Source organism: Cimex lectularius, unplaced genomic scaffold (genome assembly GCF_000648675.2).
Source record: "Cimex lectularius strain Harlan isolate CLEC.00 unplaced genomic scaffold, Clec_2.1 scaffold25, whole genome shotgun sequence".
Taxonomy (NCBI): Eukaryota; Metazoa; Arthropoda; class Insecta; order Hemiptera; family Cimicidae; genus Cimex; species Cimex lectularius.
In genome coordinates, this window is record NW_019392633.1 from 70,555 (window position 1) to 93,893 (window position 23,339).

The 23,339-nt window shown below is 35.9% G+C and overlaps 1 protein-coding gene across 6 annotated transcripts; it reads left to right on the top strand.

The window, feature by feature from the left end:
* The first annotated feature begins 273 nt into the window (after window positions 1-273).
* Window positions 274-21,983, top strand: LOC106668737 (LIM/homeobox protein Lhx3). Of its 6 annotated transcripts, none has more exons than XM_024224615.1 (9): window positions 275-549; window positions 9,361-9,435; window positions 12,499-12,673; window positions 13,168-13,298; window positions 13,357-13,428; window positions 14,923-15,127; window positions 15,197-15,351; window positions 19,305-19,460; window positions 21,092-21,983. In XM_024224615.1, exons 2-9 carry the CDS (start codon window positions 9,402-9,404, stop codon window positions 21,199-21,201), a joined length of 1,038 nt encoding a protein of 345 aa, XP_024080383.1. In that variant the 5' UTR covers window positions 275-549; window positions 9,361-9,401; the 3' UTR covers window positions 21,202-21,983. The 6 variants fall into 6 exon arrangements, with proteins under 6 accessions (XP_014253236.1, XP_024080383.1, XP_014253238.1 ...); XM_014397754.2 differs by lacking the exon at window positions 275-549 and adding an exon at window positions 8,917-8,995; XM_014397750.2 differs by lacking the exon at window positions 9,361-9,435 and having other exon boundaries at window positions 274-549.
* Window positions 21,984-23,339: the final 1,356 nt, after the last annotated feature.

The window sequence follows — 23,339 nt, forward strand, 5'->3', positions numbered from 1 at the left end:
CACATATTTTGTTGCCGTTCTAATCAGTCTGTCTCACTTGTATAAATAAATGAATGAGCCGTCCTCAGAATGTAATTAACACCTTTATAAGATATGCAATAATAATACGTGGAAGTAGTGCAAGTTGGAGAGAATAATGATTTCTGTAAAGTTTCCGGCTGGAAGAGGGTTCGGAATGGTGGGGTGTGACAGGGGAGGGAAAAGGGCGGGGCGGCCGGTAGCCAATCGCCGCCCGTTTTACAAACCACCATCGATCGTAGTTTCGAACCCCTTTTCAGTTTCCCCCCGACCACGGTGAGGGTGATCTCGTTGAAACTTTTATGTGGGCTGGCTGCTTTTTTATTTTTTTATTTTATTTTGGTGACCCCGCCGTGATTCTGTTCCTGGGCCTGGTCAAATCAAAATACTAGGCTGGGCCGAAAGGCGGTTCGCTTCCGGTCCTTTGCCGGGATATCATGAGAAACATGCTCATGTTCAGACCGGAAACTCATCACCCACCACAACCGGATTTGGACTATTTACTCACCAGATACCCATCTCAGTTAATCTGTAAGTTGTTTTGATGTTTTATTTTAATTACGGAATAAAAGCGAACGCGACCGTGTATGATGCATTATTATATTCATATGACTTCCCTGTTTTCAAAAAATTGCTTACGTAAATTCGATACAATACAATTCCCTTTCTTATAATTTTAAATGGAGTTTTAACGTCAACTATGATTGTGCGAACTGATATTTTTATTGTTACGTTTAGGAGTAATTAATGTTTTTCAGTTAAAAAATATACATGCTATACAGGTACGTATGGTTCATTACTTCAAATGTAATTTCAATGAAGATATGATTTTATTAAATTAATATTTTTACTTTAATTGGTAAGCCCTTTTATTCCAAACACAAATATTAATAATAATAATCCATTTTCCCCATCCACGTGCTTAAGGGAGACCTCGTAGTTGAACACCTTTACCAAAAAAAGGTTTGATTGGCAGGTTTTATTTCGCGAATTTAAAATTTAAACTTGAATAAACCATATTGAATTGATATGCACTTCAAATCATTTCTTTATACGAACGCTTTAAAACAACCGTTTTTCTTAAATATTTGTTTACAGTAGTACATTCAGTCTATTTATTTATTTTAATTTTTTTTTAATAAAGCCATTTATGATAATTGAAGTTACTCATTACTGCTATTATTATTATTAATTTTTATGGGCGTTTTAATGGCTAGGTCACTTCAGGCCCTAAATTTAAGCCTTCTGTCTTACGTTTGCTAAATCCCTTCTGAGTACTATAAAGCTCTGACTCCAAACATTCACTCACAAACTAATTTATTGCCATCCAAATGTATGCAAAAAAAAACATTTTAAATTATAAAATTTATTCCTGTTCTTTAATTAGAATTTCTTAGTTGTGTTCCATAATTTAAACATTTCTCAAAAGCTTGTGTGGACTCATTACTGTTAAAATTGAAATTGTTAAAATCTAGCCGCTACGTTTTATTGTTTTATTAGAATGGAAGATTTTTAATGCATGAATTGTCTCGTTTTATTACAAACTAATTTATCCTATTGACAGGATTTTATTTATCCTTTTAAAATACTTATCTTGGACGGCCAAATGTGTGCAAAAACCCTTTTTAAATTTATTCCTGTTTTGTAATTAGAATTTCTTATTTGTGTTCCATAATTTAAACTTTCCCCAAAAGCTTGTTTGGACACATTACTGTTAAAATTAAAATTGTTAAAATCAAGTATAGCCGCTACGTTTTGTTTTATTATTTTTAAGATTAATAAGCATATATAATATATTTATTATTATAAGATTATAAGCATGATTTTTAATACATGATTTGTCTCGTTTTCAAATTCATAGTTTAAAAAAGAGTTGTATTGACAGTTATTATTATTTGAACTGTAAATAAATCTATTATCAAAACTGGTAATAACGTCGGTTTTTAATTCTTTTCAATAATTAGAGCTGCTGGTGCATTTTCCGGTTTGTACGCGCAACGTTTTGATAAACTAATATATTGTATCGTTGCTTTTTATTATATTGATCGATCGTAAATCATCGGTCAAATCATCACCCAAAACATTAAAACAAGCCCTTTAGTTTCTGGGCATGTGCTATTTGTTTGCACGATTTATATAGGATTTTTTGGACATTTTCCCACCCCTAGATGGACTAAAAAAACAACACCTGAATTAGTTTGAACATATGAATGTGATAAAACGTTTCACAAGGCCCCCGAAGATGTTCTCAATAAAGATCGAAACGTTGGCACGATAAAGAAAATGTTTTTCTGACCAGACCGCATCTCACGATTTCTGAATAATCACCACACGTTTCACAATTAAAAAAAAATATATTAAAGTCTTCACTTGTATTAACTACATCCAACTTAGGAAAGCCATTCTTATTATGCACGGAAGAATCCAATCATATAGTAGGCAGCTTGCTAGGTTAGGCTGATGAAAAGGCTGTAAGCCGATAGCGTTTTCCTAAAAAATGTTAACTAAACATGACAAATTATTTACCATATGGTAAAGAATTATTTGTAGTAATCTTTAGCTTACGCTTTTTTCGACATTACTTGGCTTCAAAAAATATTATCTCTACACAGATTACAGTGAACTTGGATACTTTTCCGGAGATGAAAGATCTAAAATGAGTAGAGTAATCCAGCAGTCAAATCAGGTCTCAGAATTAGAATGTTTTAACTTTGAAATAAAACATTTAACGATTAACACTGTCGCAGACGATTTGTCAAGATTCATACCTGACGCTAAAAATTTATAGCCAATCCTCCAAATTCGATCTTGTTGAATCCTCAGTCACATTTCTCACATCTTTACAAAACGTTCCATATTTTATTATAAAAATAATATTAATCGAAAAAACTTCTATCCTCAAAACGCAGACTTTTTTTTTCTTTTTGTTTAGCTGGAGCTTCTTATGCAAGCAAAACTAATACAAATTATAATCATAACAATGGGTATGGATAGGATATCCAACAAAGGTAATTCAAAAGGGAAAAATATTAAATATCAACTTATCAACAGTCAAAAAACAAATAATTCCCTAAAAATCACATTAATCCTAGTTTTGCAAACTTAGAAGAGAATATAAATAAATTTTGAAATCACAAAAACTAATTACTGATAAATCTACAACTACAAAAAATTAAAACATCGAATTAAACCGCAATCTCTTTTATCCCATTAAAAAAAAAAAAAAAAAAAAAATACCTGCATTACTGGACAGTGGCGGTATAGCTAATGCTCTGTCCAAAAAAAATTCACCGCTTCTTTAATTAATAAATATATAAATTTATAAACCTATTCGTACATTTCCAATTTATATATTATCATCATCATCATCACGAAGAACGTTTTATTCTACGCTATTCAAATAAAAATAACATTTCGGACGGGTCCTGTTTTCCTGTTCTTCCTTGTCAACAATATATTGGCGTGGCAAACTTTATATAATTTTTAATTAATATAATTTTAATATTGTAATTAAATTTTGTTCCGAAACTTGTTTGTTGTTGTTGAAAGAGTCCTCCTCTTGTCAAAAGAAGGAACCCCAACCGAACTCCACCCCTGCATACCGCCATACTAAAAAATTAAATTAAAAGAGATTCATAATGTTAAGTCGTCGGTAAGGTAGAAAAAGGTTTTTTAATGATTAAGATTTAAGATTTTTTCGGCCTTTCCTACCTTCCACGGGGCAATTTGCCCCAACTCATTTTTAATATCATTTTTTTCCGAATGTACGAGATTTTTCGTTTCAAGTGTTGCATCGACCATTATTTTATTACTTTAACATAAACCATATCGATTGCTGGTTAGTATACCTCGACATTCTACACTTGGGCAGCTGAAGATGGACTTTATAGCCCGAAATATAAATTTCTGAATACTTTCATCTACCACCAAATCCTAGGTTTCTTTAACTTAGATTAAAAGATTGTGTGAGAAACGACTTCCAAATAATTTTAAATTGTAGCTGAAAACGGCCATTTTCTTATTTCTTATCCTTCTACTACTACTACTGCCAGAATCTTTATTAAAGATAATACATAGTTATTTATTAACTTATTAATATGACGAATTTTTCATCTCAAATACATCTGTGATTTTATATATATATTGGGTTGTCCGGAAAATAATGCAGGATTTTGGTATTAAACAAAAAAAAAGAAACTAGTTACTTTAAAGCAATGTTCTTTAATCAAAATAATTTCCCATACTCTCAATACATTTCTCCCAACGTGTTGGTAACTTATTAATTCCGTCTGAGTAGAATTCAGAATTTTTAGAATTGATAAAGTCAATAAATGCATTTTCCAGTTCCGTTTGATTTTTGAATATTATGTGTTGTAAGTAGTGGTCCAGGTGTCTAAAAAAATGGTAGTCAGTAGGCGAGAGGTCCGGAGAGTAGGGTGGGTGAGGCAAAGTTTCATAGCCAAGCTCCAATAATTTTTGTGACGTTACACGTGACACATGTGGTCGAGCGTTGTCATGCAACAAAATGGGCCCTTTCCGATTGACCAAAGAGGGCTTCATTACTGCCAATTTCTGATGCATGGTATTAATTTGGTTACAGTATGATTCAGCATTGATGGTTTCGCCAGGATTTAAGAAGCTGTAGTGTATTAAACCAAATGAAGCCCACCATACCGTAACCATTACCTTTTTTTGATGAGTTGGGGGCTTTGGAAAATGTATTGGAGCTTCTCCTTTGTCGAGCCACTGTCCAGAACGTCTAGTGTTATCGTAGAGAATCCACTTTTCGTCACATGTAACAATTCTGGCCAGAAATGGGTCATTTTTGTTTCGACAAAGAAGTGATGCACAAACATCAAAGCGCTGATTTTTTTGGCGATCGTTTAATGAGTGTGGAACCCAATTTTCGAGTTTTTTCACTTTTCCAATCGCCTTGAGGTGGTCAGCGACGGTCGTTTTACTGACTTTGAGTTGCTCTGCAAGTTCTCGAACAGTTGTTTTGGGGTTTTCTTCCACCACTGATCGCAGAACATCATCATTAAGAGAGGAAGGCCTTCCACGACCTTCTTCATCTTCAAGGCTGAAATCTCCCTCCCGAAATTTTTTAAACCACCTTTGCACAGTGCACTCATTAACACAACCCTCGCCCCAGACTTGGTTAATGTTTCTAGCCGTTTGGGCTCCGCTTCGGCCGAGTTTAAACTCGTAAAAGAAAATCGTACGAAATTCTCGCTTTGACATTATAAGGATGACTGAATTATTTCCAAGTAGCGGAATGCTACAGAGGTAAACAAACAATATCATTTGGAAGAGGATTAATAAGTGTTGACATTCATACAAATGAGTAATCCTGTAAACGTAAACAGAATATTTTATATAGATTTTTTTTAATGAAAACTTAAAATCCTGCATTATTTTCCGGACAACCCAATAGTTTCGGGGTATAGTATACTGCGCCATTTAAGAGCTATTGTACCCCCGCGCTCTGCCTAAGCACATCGGTGCGTCCTACTTCATCAAGAAACTTAATCAACAGGCTCGGTTTCAGTGGTTCAAGCTCTTCTATGGTCACATCATACATCCCAAAACATTTCCTACTGCGGGCTAGTGTAGCTCCACAGTTTGTTAGTAGATGTGTTGTTGTCTCTTCTGCAGAATATGCAAGTGCCATTTTGGAATATTCCAATCTTCTTTAAGTGCCCATATAACTCGCAGTGTCCTGTTAGGAATCCTATTAGGATTCGCAGTTTATTCCTGCTTCCCTTGACCCATTTTGTAATTTCTTTCCTTCCAAAATTGGTTAGAAGATTCTTGGATTGTGTGTGTCCAATGAGTGAATTCCATAGTTTCCTTTTGTTTCCTCATTTTCTTTTTGTCCTTCTGTCTGAGATACTCGTTAATAGTGTGGGTTCCTATGTAACAGAAGGGTTCAGGTCCTATCAGCGGTGTAGCAGCCCCTTTTCCTGCAAGGGTGTCCGCTTTCTCGTTGCCTTCTACTCCCATGTGTCCTGGGGCCCAGCAGAGGCTGACTTTATTCTTCGTACCTAATATGTTTAGTTTGGTTTTGTAGTTCAGCACCATCCTTGAACTAATGATATTTGAGCTTAGTGCTTTGATAGCTGCTTGGCTATCTGGCATGATATCTATATTCTTGTTTTTGTACCCTTTACTTAGGTTGAGTTGGGTACATCTTTCGATTGCATGAATCTCAGCTTGGGAGATACTGGTGTATTTTCCCATGGGGTCTGAGTATTTGGTTCCAGGTCCAAATACTCCTGCTACTGTACCTTCTTGTGTTCTAGATCCATCTGTATACCAAAGGATGGTGCCATTCTTGAATGAGGTGTTTCCCTCTCGTTCCCATTCTTTTTTGGTACCTAGGTTTATTCTGAAGTTTTGGTTAATTTCAAACATCCTGTTCATGTCATTGAAAACAATTTAATTCTAATTATTGAAAAATGCTTCAAAATGAGTTTCTATAGATCTAACTCTTATATGACTTTCAATTATAACATAAACAGCTCCTATTGCTGTTTAATATTATTGAGCACCATTTTATTGAATATTTTTATTAATGATATTATTGGATGTTTTATTCCTAGTCACTTTAAGCTTTTTGCTGATGATCTCATGGTCTTTAAGTGATAAAATCTATTGAAGACTGCATATCGTTTCAGCAAGTAGCTAAAGAAATTAAGTCCTCTTAATTGATTATGTCCTCTTGATAAATACAAATCTGTGATACCGGACTAAAAGTTTTAAACAATTCACTAGTTTTCATGGTCCGCTTTACCAATTAAAATCTTTCAATTAATTAAGGTTTTTAGTTGAGATAAAAAAATCAGTGTCAGTAGCGTGATTCGAACCCACGATCTTCGGCTAGATAAATGAATTAGACCTTCACTAAAGCTCTCCATTTGTCGCCGAGAATCAAATAGACTACACGACATTTGAAAAATGGCAAAGAGGAGAGAAAATTCAAAAGATGGGGGGTTGAGATGGGAAGTTAATGTCCGAGTGGATCGAAATCACGATAGCTCAAGTGGTAGAGTAGCGGCGTGATAGCCGAAGGTCGTGGGTTCGAATCCCGCTCGTGACACTGACTTTTTTTTATCTCAACTAAAAACCTTAATTAATTGGAAGGTTTTAAAGAACGTTAAGATTATAGATGTTTTTGACTTCTCACTTTCCTTCAATATACACATTGAAACTATTATAAATAAAAGTATAAAACTTTTGGGTTCTTGGGAAGAAATACAAAGAATTTAATAATGTAACTGTTTAAAGATGTCGTATTTTACATTAATAAAGCATGGTCACCATATTATCAAAAATATATTCACAGAATTGAATATTTGTAAATAGATTTCTTAAATATGGTGCCTATAAACTAGGTCAAAAAATCGACTTTCTTTTGATTATATTAGAGATGTTATGAACATTAGTACATATATNTGGGACTAATTAATTATTCTTTTTATCTAAGGTTTTGGTTGAGATAAAAATGCAAGCGTCACGAGCGGGATTCGAACCCACGACCTTCGACTAAATACGCCGCTGCGCTAGCCACTCGAGCTACCTTGATTTCGATCCACTCAGACACCAAATGGAAGGCCGTGGGTTCGAATCCCGCTCGTGACACTAGCTTTTTCATCTCAACCAAAACCTTAGATAAAAAGTAGAATTAATTTAAATTAGTACAGTAAATGAGCGGAAGGTTGCAATTGATGTTATTTTTCTTGGAAAATTATTATGTAATTTGATTTGTTGTTCTTAATTACTAGCAAAGGTTCATTGTATCAATAGGAAAAAAAGATTTACCAAACTACAACCCAAATTGTAAAACTACTTATTTGACCAAATTTGTTGAAATGCTTGAAAAACACAGGGCCCTGAAGATGATCTCAATAAAGATCGAAACGTTGGTATGATAAAGAAATGTTCTGAAACCTACATCACACCAGACAGCATCTCACGATTTCTGAATAATTACTATTTATTTGATTAATGCTCCGCTAACTAGAATATGTTCTAGGCCCTGGGACTATTGTTATTAACCTCGATCAGTTTTGCACTTCTTCAAGAAAATTCAAATAGTTGTAAAAAAATGTAATATGTACCATATGCATATGTGTAATTAATTATTGGCTATTTGCCGTTAAATAAATACATGTAATGGTACATATAGGCGTTAAATGGATTGGCCGTAATAAATGGCCTTTAGATTTTTGTATTAGATAAAATTGGCATATAATAATGAAAGAGAAAATCACCTAATGTTTGTTTATTAAGACCTATTCGATAGTCTTGTCGGTATTTATACTTTATGCGTAATTTTTAAACACTCGTTGTTTTATCTTTTATACAAAAAAAATTAGGTTGTGTTCGTGAGTAAAGTTGAGTTGTAAATTCTTCATTCCCTCCTTTCTTTGATTTATGCATGTAATAAAGTTTATTCTATTTTACCCGTTCATTTGAGATTTGCGAGTTCGGTTCGTGTAAGACTTAAAAGGTTTTGAAGGATTCTAATAGATTTCAAGTTCGGGTAATTTTTAACGAGCCAAAATTTTGCACTCGTTTTTGTAGGTTTTACGAAACGAAGTAAACAATTAATTCATAAATAACGACTTTTCTTTTAGTCGTTTGAAACATTCGGTCTTACTCGGTGTCTTTTTTTTTCTGAAGACAAAGAAAATCTAATAAACGGGCTAGTTTCCAACGCTGTAAGTTCGGTCCTTTCTCTCAACTTCTAGCACCGAGAAACTCGTGTTTCCAGCTGTTTTCTCGCAAACAATTGAATCTGTTTACAAACATATGTGATTATATCTATCGATCGACCGTTTGGATATCTTGTAACAAGTTCGAAAACTTTGCAAGCTCAAAGTAATGCCGAGGAGAAGGAAATCCGAGCTGAGCCCTCCGGAAGAATATGACGAAGATTATTGCCCGCTCTCCTTGGTCGACTTGCTCAAACAAGGTAATCCCATAACACTCCGTTCTTCTGTCAGACGTTCAGTTCACTCCTTCGATCGGGTAGATTTAAATCCTTCCACAACTGCAAAATAGAAAACAGGATATTTTTTACTTTAGAAAAGCTGATCAAATACGTTCTATTATGTTTTCATTTTATTAAAATAATGAACAATAATCGAGTAGGTTTTAATGTTTCGTTCGACGACTGTCACATTGGGTCCTTTGTTGTTAATAATTCTCAATAAGACCGATTAGTGTATTAAGTATTTATTGCATGGGAACATAAACATTCCGTCGGCCTGACTGAAGGCCGGTTTGCTTGACGAGAATAGGGTTTGCTGATCATAGCTAGTGATTTCTTCCTTGCAGGGGACACCTTGTGAACCGGAGAAAGACTACGCGCGGCCAAGATGTCCCCCAAGGAAGAATCTTCCCTCGTATCCTGTGAGTATAAGAAAAAAATAACATTGGCCTCTGGAAACCCCTATCACTTTAGGAAACAAGAAGTATCTAACAAAGTTAAAGATTAATGGCCGATTAACAATTAAGGAGTGTTTATTGAATGTCGTTCCTTGAATTACCCGAATTATTGGCTGTAAAGAGACGGTTTAGCAATATTAAACTAATATCCTTCTTTTCAAAACTTATGTAAAATGTTTTAAATAGTTCACTAGTTTTTGTGGTCCGCTTGACCAATTAATATCTTTCAATTAATTAAGGTTTTTAGTTGAGATAAAAAAGTCAGTGTCACGAGCGGGATTCGAACCCACGATCTTCGACTAGATACGCCGCTGCTCTACCTCTTGAGCTATCGTGACCTCGATCCACTCGGACACCAACTTTCCATCTCAGCCCCACCTTTTGAATTTTCCCTCCTTTTTGCCATTTTTCAAATGTCGTGTAATCTATTTGATTCTCGGCGACAAATGGCCACGGTGAGCTTTAGTGAAGGTCTAATTAATTTATCTAGCCGGCGTATCTAGCCGAAGATCGTGGGTTCGAATCCCGCTACTGACACTGATTTTTTTATCTCAACTAAAAACCTTAATTAATTGAAAGTTTTAAACAATATTTAATTACCCTTGATTTGTAAATGTGTAATACACTATTTAGTTTTGCGAGGGCATAAGGGAAAATTTAGATTAAAAATGGATTATTAGACAGATACATATATAAATTATGTTACATTAATATACGTTGGCTTATTTCGAAGGTAAGACAACATTGTCCATATATCATGAAAGACATCATTTCGGGACTATTCACTAACCAATCAATAAATGTAAATGTTATATAAGACCACGTAAGCGGTTATGTTATTATATTAGGATATACAATATCAAAAATATATGTAAAAAAATTAATAGTAGCAATGGTTATCGCTTAGAGGGTCCAGGCCGTTACCTTTCGTAAAGAATCGGAGAAGTATCTAACAAAGTTAAAGTTAATTAATAACAATTAAGGAATATTTATTGAATTCGTTCCTTGAATTGCCCGAATTATTAACTGTAACGAGATGGATTAATAATATGAAACTAATATCCTTCCTTTCAAAATATAGTCATCGCCTTGATATACCGTCGAATAAATAAATAAAAAAATAATAAATAATAAAAAAAGGATTATTTTCGTATTTAAATTCGTGTAGTGTTTACCTCTACCCGGAGTTAGATCAAGTAAATTAATATTTGTTTTTTTGTCCTTTCTGATTTTCCTGGTCCGCTTATCCTAGCTGTTTTAGTCTGGAGCCTGTTCGTTTTTCATGAAAGGTGAATCTGAGTTCATCGAAAGACTGCCAAATTCCTAATTTAAAAATTAATTACTCAATTAATTAGACACAATTTTTTCGAAATGAAAAATTTGTTGACACAGGCGGGATTCGAACCAAGACTTTCGTTTCGGCTAAATATGTTTGTAGTATGGTAGTAGTAGTATCGTCACGTCAAGTGGTAGAGCAGCGGCTTATTTAGCCGAAAGTCGTGGGTTCGAATCCCGCCTGTGATACAAATTTTTCATTTCGAAAAAATTGTGTATAATTAATTGAGTAATTATATCATTAAGGAAAAGCTGATAAAAATAAGCAAAAATTAATTTCACTAGTTCCGTGGTCCGTTTGAACAATTAATATCTTACAATTAATTAAGGTTTTCAGTTCAGATAAAAAAGTCAATGGCACGAGCGGGATTCGAACCCACGATCTTCGGCTAGATACGCCGCTGCTCTACCACTTGAGCTATCGTGACCTCGATCTACTCGGACACTAACTTTCCATCTCAACCACACCTTTTGAATTTTCCCTCCTTTTTGCCATTTTTCAAATTCAAAAGGTGTGGTTGAGATGGGAGGTTGGTGTCCGAGTGGATGGAGGTGGACATGAATAGCTCGAGTGGTAGAGCAGCGGCGTATCTAGCCGAAGATCGTGGGTTCGAATCCCGCTCGTGCCATTGACTTTTTTATCTCAACTGAAAACCTTAATTAATTGTAAGATTAAAAATTAATTTCACTAGGTTTCGTATCCGCTTGACCAATTAATATCTAGCCGAAGGTCGTGGGTTCGAATCCCGCTCGTGACACTGACTTTTTTTATCTCAACTAAAAACATTAATTAAAAATTAATACTTTGAAAACGATCAACATTGGCTAGTTGTGCATATTTGACCGTGTCGGGTGCCCGTGCTTTTAATTGATATTTGCTTGCACATTCTTTAAATTATTCGGCACCAACTATCATAATCTGTGACGAAACGCGTCCGACAAAATATAGAGGGTTGTGAAACCAAAACGATCAGTATTAAAGAACTCATACAAAATAATCTTGTTTAACAACGGATTAATATTGAATTCTTTTTTATCTCGTTAATTGCCCAACATTCAAGTAGAAAGGTAATATTTTTATTAAATTCCTTCAAGCAAATAAAAAAACCTCGTTTGAACGCAAATGAGCTGATTTTATTCTATGATTGTCGACACGTGCGCGATAACGAAATAAAATTGAAAAGCGACAATTCAAACAGACTAAGCAGTTCTAAAAAAGTTGACAAAAGAAATTATAAAAATTGACCAAGTCGACAAAGGGGATTCTCCTTGGAAAGTAAAAGAAGGTCGTAAATATCATTCCAACCCCAGTGTGGAACCCGTCGCGGCTGGGGTTGTTACGGGCCAAGGGGGTCGGGGATGACGGCCTTAGCCAATCAGGACACGCGTTACATAATTGACTACGCCCATCCTCCCAGTCAACAGATTCACCCTTCACAGGTTTAAAGAATTCATGACAATGACCGCGAAACGTTCATCTCCTTAGGGAAGAGACTCCTCCTCGACCTTTAGGCGATTATTTTATCACGCATTTTTCTTTTCTTTTTTTGATTAGTATGCATATTTTTACCATCGGGAAGAAATAAAACTTTTCATACCCTATTAAAAAGGTGTACAAGATACCCTGTGTATGTGCGTTCAATATCGGAGAAAATGTTGGAACTAATCGATTTTCTTTTTCTTTTTTTTCAGCCAGTTTACCCAAGTGTGGCGGCTGTCACGAGATAATCTTGGATAGGTTTATTCTTAAGGTCCTCGAAAGGACTTGGCACGCGCGCTGCTTAAAGTGTGCGGAGTGCGGCGCCCAACTTTCGGACAAGTGCTTCGCCAGGAACGGGATGGTTTTCTGCAAGGACGACTTTTTTAAGTGAGCATCTCGTTTTCATCCAACCTCGAGAAGGGGCATAGTTGGCAGTAGAAGTTTACAAGTATCGAACACTATCCTTTAGTATCAATGTAAAATTCTTTCTCCAATTTCTGTTTCTCTGATTTGACGTCGATTTTTTTAAATCTCTTGCCCTATGCCGAGGAAGGTGTTCGATATTTTCTACTTTTTTACGAGGTTCGGAACAGCAAAGGTCATATCAACCCTCGGATGTCGTTGCTTTTGAAAAAATAAATAATCAAAATCCTATTTGTAAGTCGGGTTCGACTGCAGGGCCGCTGGGTTCGAACCAGAGACATTTAACTTACAGTGATGACCTACTGACAAGCTAGGTTGTTGAATATAAGAGAAAATGTAATACTTTCCATCTAAAATAAACTTTTTGCATAACAATAAACCGACCCGTTTATTGTAAATAAGACCCGCAAATAAGGGAAACAGTTTTGTCATAAGGTTTTCTATTTTTCTGCCGGCAGGAGGTATGGGACGAAGTGCGCAGGTTGTGAGCTTGGCATCCCCCCGACGCAGGTCGTTCGACGCGCTCAGGACTACGTGTATCATCTCCAGTGTTTCTCTTGTGTCCTCTGCGGCCGACAGTTGAACACCGGTAAAATGTACATTTATCGCTTAGGTTTTATATTCTCGCTAAAACGCTTTTTTTTCAGGAGATGAATTTTATTTAATGGAAGACAGAAAATTGGTATGTAAGCCAGACTACGAAGCAGCCAAATCCAAAGGTATTCTTGCTATGATATATTTGTGGAGATTATGTTTTGTAGAAAATAATTCGAATGGAAGGGGGATTCAGTTGGGATAGAGAGTAATAACAAATTGGTGTAATTGGCGTAATTCAAATTAATAATATTTTCTTGAGTATGCGGGGTAGTGAACTTGAAGTACCTTGCTTGACTGAACCCAATCCTTTTGGCCTGTCTATACTCGCTGTTTTAGTTTGTCAAACACGTTCGTCATCTTCGCTGGTTGTTAGTGTCGCTGGTTCGTCGCCTCGCAGACGCAAAAAGGAAATCTCGGAATATAAAGTCAAATTAGATCTTGGCAAACTGTGTTTGGATAGCATTGAAAAATGAGCTTTATTATTAACAAGCTGACAAAAAAACGCAATAATCTCGATTCTCTGTACCTCTGTTTTGACCAGGTCTTCAAAACTTATAAAAACTGAAGGTAGGGAAATGACCCAAAGCAACAGACAGACGAAAATCACGAGTATAGGCGGATCAAAATGATTTGGCATTCTGTTAATTAATCGACTTGCCCAGAATAAATTCATAATAATATTTTTAATGTGGAATTTCAATAAGAAGCAAATCGTAAAGTAATTTTTGTTACGTGTTTTGTTTTTGAGAGGCGGAGTGAACGCTACAGCGTTTTAAGTTCGCTTCGCACGCTCACTTCTATCACTACTCTCCCCAGAGGTTAATGAATCTCCTCGTATTCTTTGATCAATCTAAATTAACGGGAGTCTAATGAATAAAAAAACATATATGACTATACAATATATTTTGATAATATAAAAGGAATAGTTCCGTAACAAAGAAAAGTTAAAAAAAAAATAATGAAAAGGCAACACTTGCAAGCTTCAAAAATTAACATAAAATATTGGTGGCAAAAGGTATTTTTAAACATAAAAAAGGACAAAAAAATAATGTTTTCCTTTGAGTCACTGTCCTCCACCGAAACACAAATAAGAGAAATTTCTACTCTCCTGGAAGACGTGCTGCGTAGTCCTGACTCCAATTTCGGGTGGTGTTGTAAGTGAAAGAAAAAATGCCTCGTTCTGATATTTCCAAAAGATTTGTTGTCAACCCTCGGCTGGCCAGCGCTGAACCTCTCGTCCGATCATCCTTATCGGAAGGGGGGTTATCTCTGATTGCGCCTTAAATATTCCTGGGCCGGCCATTGCTTATTTACAAACTACCTTCGGGTGTCGAGAACGACGATTTGTTTCAGAATATTTTGAAAACTGAAATATTTATGTTACCAAAAAGAATGAGATTCATTTATACTCTATCAAATATTCTCACAGTTTAAATACCTCTCTTAAAGCTTGAAGTTTCTATTTCTACCTATAGTTAATGAAAATTATGAATACATATAAAGTACAATTTTGTATCATGAACGTTTTCTTCCTAATCGTTTGTTTTGTTGGTCGGCGGATGTCTGGGTGTCGACGAATTTTCTAAAGAGTGAGCTGCACAACAGTTTGATTTCAGAAATGACCGATGGTGTTGCAGAAGGGAGCTGTATAGAAGGAGAACAGCCAAATAAGAGGCCGAGGACGACGATAACGGCCAAGCAGCTGGAGACACTCAAGATGGCCTACAACACGAGTCCCAAGCCCGCTCGGCACGTCAGAGAACAGCTCAGCCAGGACACAGGCCTGGACATGCGGGTTGTCCAGGTCTGGTTTCAAAACAGGTACCTTCTACGCCGGAAATCAATTGATGGACAAAATATTAAATGTAAATTTGTACTTTATATTTGTAGAAGGGCGAAAGAAAAAAGGCTAAAAAAGGACGCTGGGAGAACGAAATGGTCGCAATACTTCAGGATGCGAGGGGGCTCCTCTCCCAGGGGCGACACAAAGGAGGAACAGATCAAAGTCGATCTCGACTCGTCCAATTTTAGCCACTCCGCCCACGGTACGTACAAAAAAATCATTTGATGAACCACAGAGCTTTTTTATAAGCTATCTTTCCTTTTTTCCATTCTTAAGAACTGTTGTCTACGTTCTGCAACTCTTGAAGGACTCGCATTTATGATTGCGTACCAGATTCGAAGAAGTTGCTGGAAGTGTAACCCATTCGAGAAGATTCTTCTTTCAGTTATATCGCAGATAACTAAGGAAATGACTATTTTAAATAAAACCGATTTAATAAGAAGTACGCCAATGTTGCAATTATTAGTGTCATCGAACGCGGCATCGTAGTACCATTAATTAGAAGGGCAACAATGTGTTGTCAGATTTTTAAAGTACAGTCTTATGTTCTTCACCTCTTTCGTGAAATTTGACAATCCTATAAACATAGAGGTCCGCGGTGGGACGAACAGTTGTTAGCAATTTGATTAATTAAGTGAACATATGATGTTTGTTGATCGACCTGCAGATAATCTATGTGGAGTTTCAATCTTCATGGAGGTCATTAGTTAGGTGAAGAAAGAAGAAGACTAATTGTTGGGTTCACCAAGCTTTCGGCAACTTATAGTACCATCATCAGGGCCTATTTATTAAAAATTAAAAAATAAATAATATACAGTTAACAATTAACAAAATAAAATAATGTACATACTTTCTCAAGAGTGCAGAAAACGATTAACATGGTAATACTATTGTAAAAATGTCTTGGGCTTAAGGTTATGATGATGGCACTGTAAGTTGCCGAAAGCTTGGTGAACCCAACAATTAGTCTTCTTCTTTCTTCACCTGTCTAATGACCTCCATGAAGACTGAAACTCCACATAAGTGAACATATTTTATTAGGTACTTCTAATAAAAAAAATGATAAAACGCTTTATGACTAGGTGGCCCACAACAAGGGAATTTTCGATCAAACTGCTGACTACATACAATCGATTTTACGTTAATCATTTTAACTGTTTTATCAAGGGTTGAACAAGACAGTAGATATTGTCAATGCTACTAAAGTTTGTCAAATTAATAAATAGGTTACCTATCAAATCTTTTTCATTAGGTTGGACTGTTTGGATTGTCGTTAATATAGTGAATTTACACGTACGATGTTTTGATATGTTTTGGACTAAGAAAATATATGATAGAAAATAGCTGGGTATTCGCGCTAAGGATTTGTGCTTGTTAGTGATTAATACCGATCAATTGATTATTTGCCAATAAAATGACAATAAAAAGGCAGAGTTAGTATAATTATTATCTGTTTAAAGTGCCTTCGGGGAAGCAATTTTATCCTACTTTGACTATCTTTTTAACTCTTCTTTTGTCAATCTAACTAGTTTCTTAGTTCTTATTCTTTTGAGAACATTTCCATTACATGCAACTCACGTGGTAACAAAACCAAACATTGCGAACTTTTGTGTTAAAAAGCCAGAGATAAAGGCCAACGGCAAGGTAAAACTTAGTTCCTTCGTTGAGCTTTCGATTTTATACTCTTTCAACGTAACTTTAAAATCACAATATCAGAAAAACAACTCGCATATATTAAGATATTATTTATAATTTTATATTAAAATCAGATATTTTTATTATATAATAATTAAGATATTCAAGTTACTAGTTTTTTAATATTGTAAATGTATATTTTTATTTGTTTAACTTTGTAGGTAATCCATTACAGTTCGTGGTCCGATTCACCAATTAACATTTTTTCTATTAATTAATATTTATGAAAGGTATTGGTTGAGATAGAAAAAGTCAGCGTCGCGAGCGGGATTCGAACCCACGACCTTCGGCTAAATACGCCGCTACTTTACCACTTGGGATATTGACCTCTCGATTCTGAAGTGGTAGCGGCGTATTTAGTCGAAGGTCGTGGGTTCGAATCCCGCTCGTGACGCTGACTTTTTTTATCTCAACCAGTACCTTGTAGATAGTATAGAATCGTTTTAGAGTTTTGATTAAGGGGTTTGATTATTCAACGAAGTTCGATGAAGGAACTGAGATTTTTTCTTTTTGATAGTCCTCATCCGTAATTTTTAACTATATTAATCAATAATTGAAATATTGACGACTGACACTAATTATAATTTCAGTATTAGAAGTATCGATCACTTTTTCACCTACGAACATTCTGGATCAAGATCAAGGTATCGTCTTGAAGAAGAAGAAAGCTAATCGCTAATGCCAAGCTTTTGACCTATTTTAAGGTCATCATCAGGGCATAACAATCTTAAATATGTCTACTGATTGGCATATTTCAGTTTTTTTATGGGCGATATCAAATTTGCCAAGGAGTTCTGATGATGACCTTAAAATAGGTCGAAAGCTTGGCATTAGCAGCTAATTTGCGTTCTTTTTCTTCAACACCTTGATCCAGAGTGTTCGTAACTAATTATAATGGAGAGAAGAAATTGACCCCGGTGATAGTGATGAATTCCGAATCGGGCAATACGGCGAATAACCATATTATTTATAACATATTTTACAATACACCAAATGGTTCTGTGATTCACTTTCTGTTTTGGATAAGTTTGTTTCATTGATCCTTAGTGTTGTAATTTTTCTTATCGCCTTCTTATAGCATTATTAGAAATTCGACTCCATCTAATAGAAAGATTTTATTTGAAATAATTTTTTGACCAACCCTCTTGTCGCAATAAAACAGTACACATCGGGCATGATTAAGGAAAGTGGTAGGGTGGGATCGTTGACTCATACGATCATAAGTCACGAGTGGCCCTTTAAAGGCTATCATCAAAGGGCATCACGTTCATTCCTGCGATCCATCTGGTGGCGATGCACGGCAACGGGCGCTTCACTAATCTCTACACGATCCGTATACTGTCTAGTGTCAGCTGTGTCCATTATTTATCCCGGCGATACACGCCTCGGGTGACTTGCCTTCATTAAGCTAATAGCCGTGTTATAGCGAAACTTATCGTTAAACATTCTTCTTCCACTTTTTGCCTAATCAATGGTTTTTTAATAGAAATTAGGCGACGCAACATAATTTTCTTTTCTTACCCGGCAAATCAGACGTCTAACCTGCAAGGGCGTTGAAGAATGGGGTTAAGTACTCTCAAATTTGGTATTATTTTTGTCTTATTGTGTAACAAGGTTTAAAAAATGTTGTTCTAGCCTCAAGACTGTCAACTGCAGTAATCTTATTAATTCAAATGTAATAAAATCATATTCTGAAGCCTTGGTGGGGATGAACTTGTATCATAAATTTACCAGCAAGATCTAATCGATTTATCCACATCAGAATGTATTACAATTTTATGAATTTTGACAAAAAGGACTTTAAGACGAAAAAAAATCTTATTTTGTTCACAAGCCTGTTGTAAAAAAATAGCCCTTGTAGGAACCAATAAAACCATAGGAACTTCCTATTTAGCCAATATACATAAATTATATATAATTAAGTTATGTAGCACGTTGGCCATTGTCAAACGTTTTCACATAAAATTTGTTTTCGCGTCATCTATATTTACCTGGTTACACATTCGGTTATATTTCTGTACTTTCCAGTTGAACTTGAAAATGTGTTATTTCTACAGCTTTGATAATGAAAGGATTACCTATCAAACATCTCTGATCATTTTACCGAAAGGTCATTGAGACCCCTACTGATCAGTGATCAATTAGACGGTAATGAAGAAGAACTGTAAAACACCCCCCCCCCCTTACAATAGCACTGTATTTTGAACTTCGGCAACCTTTCCGATTGGATGCAGCCGAAGATGAAATCAGTTATGTTCGTGTGATTAACGTCCTGTTGTCCGATGTAAACACCAGAACAGTTGTAGGCGACATATGGCCGTTTTAAAGGGGCATCCCGTGACCTCGACACAATCGCCGCCTGGTAGCATCTATCACCTGGTCTTATCTTCACGCATCGGCGAGTCCTGTGCCATCGCGTTTGCCCAATGATTAAAAACCACTTTTTTTTGTTGTTGACAGATTTGGAGAGTAACGATAGCTATGGTACGTTAGGAGGGATAGATCAAGAAGGAGGAAGCAGTCCGACGAGGTATCAGGGCGGTTCTCCTCATCATTATATGGCTTCTCCGATCTATCGAGGGCAGCATCCGCCTCACGACACGTTCAGCGCAATAGGTACCTGTAGCTTTAATTGAAAATCGCTTGTTTTCGATATCAAAAATTGGATTTTTATTTAAATTGAAAAATTTATTATCAATATTCATTTCTACCACCATCTGCAAATAGCTTTGGAGGGTGAACCGTCTCGAACCCTGTAAGATAACGTGATTTTACATTTTACAGTTACGATAATCAAATTAAATGTCCATTTCGACTACGAGAATCATTAGGAAAACGTAATAATATATTTATGGTATAATGTCTTAAAAACACTAGTATTAGTGAACCTGCTTGTGATGGTGTTAATGGACATATGTTGTCAAATCAACTCAGGCTCATTTACTCAAAAGGACGAAACACGTTGCAATAAATGACTAAGGTGAAGAATAGTACATCTTTTCCGCATGTGTAAAATTTCAAAAAATACTAATAATAAAAATTTCAAAAAAAATTCATAAGCGTCTAAATTTAAAACTGTTGTACTACGAGGGTTATTACGGCTAAGTAAAATTCAATTTCGGATCAACTGACCGTCGCCTTATTAGTTTTTGTTTATGCTCGACTGATCCTCAGGAAGCAGATCTGTACGTAGTCATTTCGTGTTGAAAGAATGGACTATGAGGCGAAAATACCTTCACAGCTAAAATTATTCCGTTAACGGAAATAATTGTTTATTAGTAAAAAACAAATAATAAATAATTATTGAAAAATCGTGAGATGCGGTCTGGTGTGATGTAGGTTTCGGAAAAATATTTTCTTTATCGTGCCAACGTTTCGATCTTTATAATTAATTAAGGTTTTTAGTTGAGATAAAAAAGTCAATGGCACGAGCGGGATTCGAACCCACGATCTTCGGCTTGATACGCCGCTGCTCTAGCACTTGTCACGATAGCTCAAGTGCTAAAGCAGCGGCGTATCAAGCCGAAGATCGTGGGTTCGAATCCCGCTCGTGCCATTGACTTTTTTATCTCAACTAAAAACCTTAATTAATTATAATATATTAATTAGTCAAGCGGACCACGAAATTAGTGAATTTAATGGTTTCGATCTTTATTGAGATCATCTTTAGGGCCTGGGATTTACAAACATTGTTTAAATTTAACAAAAACATGTAAGCTGTAGAAAAAAGTGAATTTATACAATGCAAAAAAAATTTTTTTTTTGCGTACGCAGAAAACAAACAATTTGAGTGAGTAGAAATACTTTGATTGAATATAAAAAAATATTTTTTTGCATTGCATAAATTCACTTTTTTCCACCATCTTACATGTTTTTATTAAATTTAAACAATGTTTGTAAATCCCTGGCCCTGAAGATGATCTCAATAAAGATCGAAACGTTGGCACGATAAATAAAATGTTTTTCTGAAACCCTACATCACACCAGACTGCATCTCAAGATTTCTGAATAAATATCGACTACGGTCACTAATCACCACACATAATAAATAAAGGGGGAAGGGATAACAAAAAATCAAAAGTAAATATAAAGTTGATTGCAGGTGATCAAATGAAAGTCGATAGTCTTCATTTATTCTGCACTCTATTAACGGGCAGTACATCAAGCAATCGAAATTTTTTTAATAGCTATAAATAAACAGATTTTCTGTATTTGGACCAGCTTATGATTGATGAAAATTATTTCAGGACAAAGTGTCGGTCCTTCCGATATGAGCGATGGGAGCAGTACACACGGATACCCAGATTTTCCACCGAGCCCGGACTCTTGGCTGGGGGACAACCCGCACCGCTACTGAGCCCGCCGATGAAGGAAAGAAAACCCGCATCGACAGATTATTAATTTGTCTGTTTTTCACTTGTTTTTACCAAAGAGAACAAAGAAACGCCTTCTACGCGTAAATCAATAGCCTAATTTGAAGTATACACTTTAACTGTTTGGCTTTATTTTGTTACATAATTTGAGCTTGTTGAATTTCTTTCTAGTCGTTTGAAACCAAAGATTTTCCGTCTAGATGTAAATGTGTAAATAGTTCGAAGAGTCCGATTGTCGCTTTTTGTCTGGTATTTAGCCTGAACTGAGAAATGTGTTGACATTTTTATGTATATGTAATTAGTACCTCTTAGACAAATGAAGCATTTGGCCACGAGGATGAAACGTGCAATTGTTGTAATTCAATGCTCTGCGGATTGATGACAACGGAATAATCGGATGTATAATTTAAAATAATCTATATTGAGTTTATATCGCTCTTAAGTTTAAGCTAGTCAATCCTCTTGTGTATATAATTGATGTTTCAAAACTAAAACATTTTAAATATTTACAAATAGCATTGTGGAAACAACATTTCTTGTCAACCAGTCAATTACAATGAAAAAATCGATTGCCGGAGGGTACAGGATGAACTCCAAAATATATGGTCAGTGGGTACAGTAGACAAAACTTAAATTTGATTTTTGTACGATTCCTGTCAGTGTTTCTATTGTAACCGTTTTCGAAAATAACAGGTTTGAAAAACGCAAAACACGGCACACGTTTAAAATGTCGATTAATGTAACAAATCCTTACGTTGAATTAAAGTTTTATTATCAAAAGGTTATGTTTTTTATTTTACAACTCACTTTTTTACATAGCAATTCCATGTCTAACTGAGCAGGTTTTTCGATTTGTAAACAAATAAGTTGCACCTTAGTAGACTCGTACCCCATCCCTAAAAGGTCCAGGACTTGGTCGGCTCACGAGTCCTGCATAAATCTCTTGGACTTGTTCACAAACCTCAAGATTTTGGACCGTTTTATCTCGGGGAGTGATTTGGTGATGTCCGCTCCTTCAAAGATTTCAAATCTGGACCTAGCATACCTATCACACTCTGTGAGGAGGTGTCTTCTCAGTGCAGTGGCCCGTCCTATCAGCCTCCTAATTCCCTTCGTTGAGTTAGAGAATAGCCATTTCGATTCTGCTGGTTTCATCACCTTAACAAACTCTTTCGATTGCCTGTGTCCGGGGGATAGCTTCCACTCCTTAAGGAATTGTTTCATACCCCAGTTTTTAATACTCTCTTTCGCTGTGCTCATAGAGTGAGGTAATACCGGTTGTGGCCCGACAAACGCAGTATTTCTTCGGCCAGACTATCCGCCTCTTCATTGCCATGGGTGTCTTTTATGTGCTGGTATCCAAATAAGGGTTACCTTGTTCTCAAACCTGGAAGAGATCTTATTGATAAGATCTACATTTTCCTCCACCCAGTTCCGTACATACATCAACCGATTTGCACACCAATTCATGCACCGTTAAAACTTTAAGGTCTTTGCCCACTAGAACGTATCATACTAGGACCGTAACCGTACCGATACATGCAAACAAATATTCTTTACATCATTTAGTATTAGAAAATGCCCACTACACCGTTCCATAACCAGCCAACACCATAGCGTGCCATGAACGTTCAGTCTACAATCGGCTGCCGAGAATATTTTGCAGGTGTCGGCCCGCTCCCTGTATGACATGTGACCATTGTGACCATCCTGTTCCACACAAGTTCTTTGCATTTGACGAAGAGATCTGTGTTTGTGTTCCATTGTATTGTGAGTGTTTGCGTCGTAATAAAAATGGAGGATGAACAACTAATAGAATAGTTGTTGTTACTCGATTTCGTAGAGATTCGTGATCCAGTAGCGTCTAGTGTTTTTTTCCCTCTTCCTCGACCAAAATAATGGAAATCATGGACAATTCTCGTATTGATAATTTTCTAATAGCCATACTTTTTTAACAAAATTCACTCCTCACGCGAAAACAAAAGTTCACAAACGACGCGTTTTTAAAAAAGAAATGTATGACAGCGAAAGCAGGCTACGCAACGTTTTTACATACGCGTATAGAACGCGGTTCATCCGTTGCAGTGGGCATAGTAGTGACCGGAGCGGTTTTTTTTTTTTT

What these genes read in the sequence shown, in the direction of transcription:
- LOC106668737 (XM_014397750.2), top strand. Translation starts at nt 456, where the DNA reads ATGAGAAACATGCTCATGTTCAGACCGGAAACTCATCACCCACCACAA. An exon ending in CGGCCGACAGTTGAACACCG is followed by an intron (nt 13,299 to 13,356) that starts GTAAAATGTACA and finishes CTTTTTTTTCAG; the next exon opens with GAGATGAATTTTATTTAATG. An exon ending in CGAAGCAGCCAAATCCAAAG is followed by an intron (nt 13,429 to 14,922) that starts GTATTCTTGCTA and finishes GTTTGATTTCAG; the next exon opens with AAATGACCGATGGTGTTGCA.